At 41.1% G+C, this 8,436-nt stretch overlaps 1 protein-coding gene across 1 annotated transcript; it reads right to left on the bottom strand.

Moving 5' to 3' along the window:
- Nucleotides 1-5,240: 5,240 nt before the first annotated feature.
- LOC137108851 (complement C1q-like protein 2) lies at nt 5,241-8,436 on the bottom strand. Its single transcript, XM_067493936.1, has 2 exons — nt 7,574-8,436; nt 5,241-6,691 (listed from the first exon to the last, which is right to left on the bottom strand). The coding sequence occupies exons 1-2, from the start codon at nt 8,165-8,167 to the stop codon at nt 6,512-6,514; spliced, it is 774 nt and encodes a 257-aa protein (XP_067350037.1). The 5' UTR covers nt 8,168-8,436; the 3' UTR covers nt 5,241-6,511.

Below are 8,436 nucleotides of genomic sequence, written 5' to 3'. Positions count from 1 at the left end.
AGATATAGTCCTCATCGGCTTTGTTACAATAAAAGCCTCCTGCTCTGATGACTTTTTCCTTAACCTTTACTCCCCTATTCAGACATGACGTATTTCTTGAGGTGTGATTCCAAAACCCTCCTAAGAGACTAGTTCATAAATTAATGATATCTCAGAGAAGTCATTATCAGATTTGAAAGCAGACAGATGCAGAAATTGTACACAGTTTGAGTAAGGGAAGTGATAATATAGGACAAATATAGAAAAAGTTAAGGGATCACCAAAGGAATATGGACATTTGTATTTTGTCAGTAATAAAAAAACACTGGAGGATCTGAATTGTATATGAGATAAATGGTGGACCCATTTTACAAGGTCTAAAACTCCCGTCTGTCATGTTAAGCTGACGGAGAAGGCAGGACATAAATAAAGACAACATAAATGTTCAAAAGAATGAGGGAAGTAGGGGATTATGGTTGAAAAGATAAAAAAAGTCGTGCTTGCGTGTCTGAAAGATTGATCTGCGGAGTCTCCTTTAGCCTCTCATTATAGCCCAGCCCAGAGTCTTAAAACAGGATGTATTTGTTACAGTTCTCACATTTTCCTGTCTGCAAATCATCTTTGTACATGCATGCATGCATGTGAGTTCCTGTATTTAGGTCTATGATCCAGTGCACACAACCCAACTAGTTTAATAACTTCACCCAGGTGGAAGAGTAAGTGCCTCTAAAGACATTAAATATTAGATTAGATTAGAACTTGAAGTTAATTTAGTATTACATGTGAAGTTGTGGTGTAAGTCTGATTTCGGCATGTAGGGGGTGGAAGAGTTAGACATTGTGGCTAATATGCTCATTTGCATTGGGAGCGATACCACCTGTCTTTCTCTATGATATGAATGAAGTTAGAACCAGGGGTGAGCAGTTTAGCTTAGCATAATGACTGAAAACATTTTACACACCTGTTTTTATATGGATCATTATGGAGAACAAACAAAACCAGTTTATATTTACATTTAAAGCATAAAGTTTCTGTGTGCAAATTGAGGTACAGTAGCACTAACATGAGAATGGGCCTTTTTTGCTCTGTCCTCCCTCTTCCTCCTCTGTAATGCAGCTCTGCACAGTGCTCTGCACGGCCCTTCAGGTAGGTTACTAAAGAGAGATTGTTTCTCTTTTCTGATTGGTCAGTAGGGTGAGCCTCACTCAAAATGATTTTAGAAGAATACCTCTGCACCACTGCTAGTGCTGTTCAGTGAGTCTGTTTCATGGGAGGCTTCCACTGCACATCTCCATATTAAGAAAAGTGTTGGGTCATATTTCCCCTCTAAAAATATGTAAAAAATGATGGCAACTACCTTTGAGTTTGAAAATATTGAATAATCATTCAGTGATTGACCATTGATTGATTTGATTGTTTAAAGTGTCCAAATCCTTGAAATATCAGCTTTAAATAAATAAAATTCACCTTTTACCAATGAGGTATGTCTCTTTTCAATATTTATAGTGCTTACTAAGCCGTGGCACTGTAGATATCAGCATCTAATCTCTGGAAATTAGTGCAAGTGCTGCAGGACACTGTTAGAAAAAAAGATATACAAGAGGCTTATGTACACTAATCCAGTCCCAAGAATGGATAAACATACATGCTTGACTTAACAATGTCATGAAGACGTAAGATGTGTTCATGAACCTGGGTGCTCATTGTCCCTGGAAAAACACCCATTGGCCAAATAAGCTTATTTGCCTGTATTCTCTTATTTACCTTCACGAAGAAACAAAACGCTCACTTTCTCTTTTGTATTCTCTTGTTGTTTTTGGTTTCCGTCTCTTTCTCCTTGTTTGCCCGATTAAAGTGCAGAGGAGATGTAATTTTCAAAGCGCAGACTGACAGATGAAGTGAGTCAGCATTTGGCTGAATCATTACCCAACATATGAATTGTAATACTGAGGCTTCACATTCCTCTGAAGCAAACGGTCTCAGTCTCCGCTTCTGTCCTCGCTGTGCAGTGTTTAGGTTCACTTTGAGATAGAAAACAGACCATGGTATCTGAACCTGCCAAAATGAGACAGACAAGAAATAATTCAGTAGTCTCCTTTATGTAAACATAAGCTAAGCTCACAATTGATGGCTGAAATAAAATATAAAACAATTTGCCCTTCTACCCCCAAAAAGACAAAACTTACATTTTGTGTCAATTAAATCTCAGTCTCCCTAAAACATATTTCATTTTTAATCAGCAGTTTAAATATTACACTACTCACAATATCCCATTTTTCTTTTCTAACAAATTTCATACAGCCTCTAAAATCTTGTTCTATGAACAAATGATCAAATAAAGTTTAATCTACAAGGCAGTCATTGTTCCACTGCACTGGGTTACATCTCTAATGCACCAGTCTCCAGTTAAACCTCCTTTCTGTAGTTTTCCTGTGACCGTACTCTTTTTCCCAGCTGTGTGGATTGCAAGCATGCGAGGTTGAATGAGACTTGTTCAGCAAAAGAGGATGATGGGCTGTTTTTCTATGCGTGTATTAACTTAAAGTGAGAAATCTCAGCTTTCCCCCTTCTCTGTGGGTCCCTTTAGATGTCCCTCTTTATATTTTGATTATGCCACTCATGCATTTGCATTTTGGGCATGAACACGGATCAATCATCCAAGAGAGAAAAGTGGTGGAGTGAAAGAATGAGGAGAGGTTTTAAAAATGTCCTGATGATTGCCGGCTTGTGCAGAAAGCTTGTCGGCTGCAATTTTTCATGTCGATTTGGCAATCAGACACTCGCCAGAATCAGCTGAGGCTGTGTTTTGCTGCCAGAGACACATGTTTGGGCAGCGGGCTACTATGGTTTTTCGCTCTATCGCCAGAAGAAACTCACAGGATTTAATTAAAAACGATCATTGTTTATGAAGGTGCGATTACAACAGGTAGAACACACATACACATACACACACACACACACACACACACACACACAGACACACACAAAAAAAACCTGGCAGACCCGAGCAGTCAGAGGGCCTGGCGACACATGCTATCATTACTCCAAAACGATGCCTGTTGCTCAGCTGCCTGTCAAGCTAAATTCCCCTGAACATAAAGTGTGTGTGTGTACGTGTGTGAGTGAGTGGGTGTGTGAGGCCTTGTCCCACTTATCTCATCCATCAGAGAATTTCACTACTCCGTCTGTCAGTCAGCAATCCCTCACTGTCACCCACACTAGGGGGGTGGAGCAGCCTGATCATCTATCGTGCGTGTGTGTTCTCCTCTAGCAGCCGGTGACACGTACTGCTGTTGATGTCTCAGTTGTCAGCAGCTCCACTTTTCATCCTAAATGTATCTGCAGTGGGAGCTGAAAGCCCTCACAAGGCCATCATGCTTTGGTGTTTAAACAGTTTCAAATGCCACTTTTACAGTTACATCAAAAGTCCAGTTCACATATCTAAGTCGCTGAACAATACTCTCATGCAATAACTGACTTATGCCTGGTTATAGTGTAGAAGTACTTAAATGATCGCTAAAGAATTTCAGATAATAGTTATTTTCAATGTTATAATTTTAACGTTAGTCATATTTTTGAAGTTATTTCTAATGAATTTAGCATATGAACGTTTGACGTGGGATATCTTGCATCACATCTTACAGGATACGGGGAAGCTGAGTCTCAGGAGGTAAAGCTCAGCTGCTGCATTCCACTTGTCTAAGTGGTCTTTAGTGAGACCCTGAACCCTTTAGATGCTCCTACGGTTTGTGTGCATCCCTTACCTGTTAGTTGCTTTAGATAAAAGCATCTGCCAAGTGAATAAATGTTATGGTGAGATGACAGAGATGCCTATCCCTCTGTAGTTACACATAATGACCACCCCTGTGTGCTACCCTCTGTGTTTTTACGTTTAGGTGAACAATGAGTTTTCAGCATTTTAAATGATTCATGTAATAAATATACATATGTTGTTTTAACTGACCCTTAATTTCCCTGAGTTGGTGAATGAAAGATTAGGCTCAGGACCAGGACCATGGTTTCCCTTGGTGGCTGGGCGGGACCACACCTGTTGGGGTGTGATTCGAGCCCACGGCCTTCTGCATCCCAACCCAATGCTCTACCACTGATCGACCAGGTTCCCCTTAGCCTGACCTACAGCCACAATAAATTTTTTTTTTACATTTTCATAAACTCCACGTTTAAAAAAACTTTTTAAGTAATAGGAATTTTCATAACTAGCTTATTTGTCATGCAAATCTAAATGTCTACTTGTGGATGAAAGAATCCAGGGCCTGCTGCGTCAGATGAAGTCTTACATCTTGTAATATATGTTTATTAAAATTATCAAACATTATGCTGTGCTGTGTTCACATATGATGAGCTAATATATAAACAGTCCAATTTTGGTCATAAAACTGCCACAGCCAACTGTCGACCCCCAATGTTTTGTTTTTTGAGCAGCACAACAACACAGTCCCTTCTAAGGAGAACGGAGTCCATTTGTAGACTGCAGGAAAATAAGCCAACACCTTAATAGAGATTTATCTAGCTAATATTTGCTTTCTGTGATTTCCATTTAAATTGACAGGGGTAATGTGTAAACAGCTGTTTTGTGTGTGTTCCTGAGGGTGTGGGATTAAAAAAAAAATCAAACACACATGAAACAGCTATCATCTTAATAAAGGCTCATAGCGATGTTTGAGTCTTGTACGGCACTTGCAAATCTCAGTACAAGTTAATCAGAAGTGAAACACGGATCCTGGCAAATACCAGCTTTTGTCAGAATATAGATCCTGCTTGAACATTAAAAGTGATTATGTTAAAATATGTATAAGTAAATACATGAGGACTTTACTGTATTGTCTGGATTGTATAGCCACTAAGCCAATCTGCTGGCTTTCAAAATAAAACCGTTTTCTTTAGCTTGGTTTGCAGTACAAAATAGACCCCTGACTAAACATTGAAAACTAGACTGGAGTCCAGGCTCAATGATTAAAAATGACGGCAAGCTACAGTGTCACAAAGGACATTTAGGGAGTCATCAGTGACCTGTATCATACCCTGTAGAGAGTTAGGCGTATGTATTACAATTTAGACACACAACTGCTTTCAGGCAGGTGTGTATATACAGACAAATCGGAAACTGATCGAGAAAGTGTCTGAAAAGAAAAATGCACTGTTGCCAGTTAAATTGAATTGTTCATGCTTAAACCATATTAGCGCCCACCTCTCTCTTTCTCTCATGTTGAGCTGTATGTATGACATTTTTACACAATACAAACTTTTTATCAAACACTTTTATTGACATATATGAGACCAAATATACAACAAATTTAGCATCAATCCAAAACACCCATTTGCATCTTTCATCTGAAACACTGAATACAACTGAAAACTACATTGGTGCTTGCTACAGTGATTAAAGTACAAGGGTAGATGTTTTAGAATTTGGCGCTTTCTATTGATGTCATTATTTCAGTTGATCTCATCATGTGTAACTGGGTCCAACTGTGTTGATGCATAAATTATGCATTTTTGCGTAAATAAACATAATAGAAGTTGGCTTTGAAAATAAATAATATGTAGGCAGAAACTTTAGTTACTGTTACTTTAGTTACTGTCTGTTACTTTCTAGTCACAACAGTATATGGCACAACTAGATTAATCAAGTATTTGGTTCTTAAGGTTTGATGATGGAGGGAGTATTATAGCTAACTATCATGCTAATCAGCTGTGAACATGCTCATGCAAGTCAGCCTGAAAAGCTCCTTCCTATTTTGTCTGTACAATGCTGTTTACTCCCTTGTGTTTTGTTTCTGGTTTTATACACGATTACTTAAAAGGTGTTCTTGTATTATAAGCTCCTTTCTCGCCGTTGTCTTAACGCCATTCATCTTGGCAGTTTATACTCCTGCAGGAGAGGGCTAAATAGAACTAAGGTGCGTTCAAACTATTATTGTTACCATTGTTGTGTACTGTATGTGTACTGACATCCACATTGCACCAAGCAGAGCAGGTGTGAGCAAAAAGTTCAGATTTGTTGAACTTTGCCCTTTGTTTTGACCTTTGTGAGATGTTGTGAAATATCAACATGCAAATGCATGCATTAGCATTGTAGCTAAAGCTGTGTTGCTTAGTACGGTGTCCCCAGGAGCTTCAGAGTGGGTAATACCGTCCTGACTAATGTGGAACACGCAGCACACAACCCTTGGTTTATTGCTGTAGTGCTTCATAAAACCTCTAACCCTAAATATAGCGAATAGGCCATATGCGGGGGCAATTCTTAAATAGTGATATGTTGTTGGGTAATAGGATAATGAGCATTGGTATGCTCTAAATTACCTTGAATATTAACTTCTTGACATTACTGATGACAGCAACCCCCAGCTGAACGTAAACAAAATACAAACAAGAAGATGTTTCACTAAAATCAACACAGTTACAGATAAACTTGTGCACTGTGGCCGTATGTTCAAAGGAATAAAAACATTGTTTACCACATATTTTAAAACCGTTTTCAGTGAGGATAACTGTCCATTGACCTGACCGATTAGTCAGGGTATAAGATGAAGCCTGAAAACGTGCTGTACTTGTTGTTGTTTCCTCCATGAGCTTTGCCCCCATCCAGTTTGACGTAGACCTCGTCTCCAGAGTCCAGGTGCAGCACAGCACTGTTGCTGGCATAATCGTAATTCTGGTCTGCATCCTGAGCTATTGCGCTAGCTCGAACCTAAAGAAATGGAGACGAGAGGACAGTAATAGGACCTGAGTAGAAAAGTTCATGTATACCTGAGAAGCAAAATGAAAAAGCAGCAGTCCAGAGACAAAAATGGCAACTCCCAAGTGGGAATTTAAGGCAAATCTTGTGAAAATTAATGTAAAATTCCACAGCTATAATAAAATATGAAATAAAATTACACCTATCCCCTTGAATTGAAGGCTCTTTTAGCTTCTGTACTGAACACCGATAATATGAAGATTAGGGCCACTGTCCTCCACCATTCTCAGGGTTGTTGGTTTGATCAAAAAGTGCCCTTGAGCAAGACACTGAACCCCAAGTTAGTTGCTTCCAGTGAGTGCAGAACAGCACATTAATGTGATTGTGAGGGAGTGAATGAGGAGTGCAAAGTGCTTTCAGTACCAATAAGATAGAAAAGCGCTTTCATCATTTAAACGCATTGCATTTACAGTGTCTCAGCTCGTCCTCCTCCTCGTCCAGCTGGAACTGCTCATGTCTGTGAACTGCTCATCCAAGCTATATTTACGCTTGAGCGCCACTGCTTAACAAAGCACGCAAACAGGATTGGATATGACCAGAGTGATAGCTCCCGGTACTTGGGTTAATTAAAGACACTGTTTGTAAGAATATGCAGCTATGTAACTTATTTTAAGGAGGGTAAACAAGACATGCCGTAGGCCATAATGTGCGCTTTCTATGCGTAAAATGGGTATTTTCGGTGCATATATTGGCTGCTCTGAAATTGCATGAAATGACCGAACCTTTTGTTAAGTGTGAATTAAGTGTGTTACGTTGCTGGTATGTCCACTAATGGTTTACATCTCTACGGTGCTTTGGAAATGGATTATGGTTTTTATTCATTTCCACTATTACCTGCCCATTTTTGCACAGGTCGGCCCACATGCTGGTCCCGTCTCCTCCACGCATCAGCACATGGTAGGTGAAGAAATAGATCCCGGACACATGGCAGGTGAACTTCCCGGTGTTCGGATCGTACTGGTTCCCCAAGTTTGTAATCACGTCGTCAAACTTTAACACTTCATATCCCTCGTGTGGATTTTTAAGGCCGACGTAAAAAGCGATCTTGAAAGTGCTGACCGTAGAGTTAACACCATCCGCTTCTCCGGTGTCAGCCCCAGCTGCTCCGGTTAACGCAGGGAAAGCGAATTTACCGTCGCCCCGCTCCCCCGGTGGCCCCCTCGGACCCGGTGGTCCAGGTTCTCCCGGCGGACCCCTTGGTCCCGGTTTACCTGGTCGGCCCGGCTCCCCGCGGCTCCCACGCGCCATTGGCGGCTGTGGAGCGACACTGTTCACGTTCTGGATCACCTCCATGGCGCCTCCCGGTTTGGGACTGTAAGGGTCGCAAACCATCCGACAGGTGCCCATCATCTCGTAGTAATGGGCGGAGGTCTCCGAGGAGCGAAGCAGCAGTAACGGGACAGCTACGGCCAAAGCCAGCAAAACCATCGCGACGGCGGTCACCAGAAAGACCACTGACCACTTTCTCCGCGAGGTTCGGGGGCAAATGGACGACAGATAACCCGTGGAGCCTCTGCGGAGCGGAATCGTGACGGACTAATGAAGGACTTTTAGGAGGAAAAAACAAACGACATGGAGTTAATTAAGTGAGCACCATGTGTCCATCTGTTGTAATTGGTGGCTTCAAGCCCCTGGGCAGTGAATGTGACAAGGGAGCGGGTGCGCGTCTTGGTTGGATGGATGGGAACGCACGAACA

The sequence above is a fragment of the Channa argus genome, chromosome 23, assembly GCF_033026475.1.
Source record: "Channa argus isolate prfri chromosome 23, Channa argus male v1.0, whole genome shotgun sequence".
NCBI classification, from domain to species: Eukaryota; Metazoa; Chordata; class Actinopteri; order Anabantiformes; family Channidae; genus Channa; species Channa argus.
The sequence above is the reverse complement of the archived record's forward strand: the minus strand, read 5'-3'. Positions and strand labels throughout refer to the sequence as shown.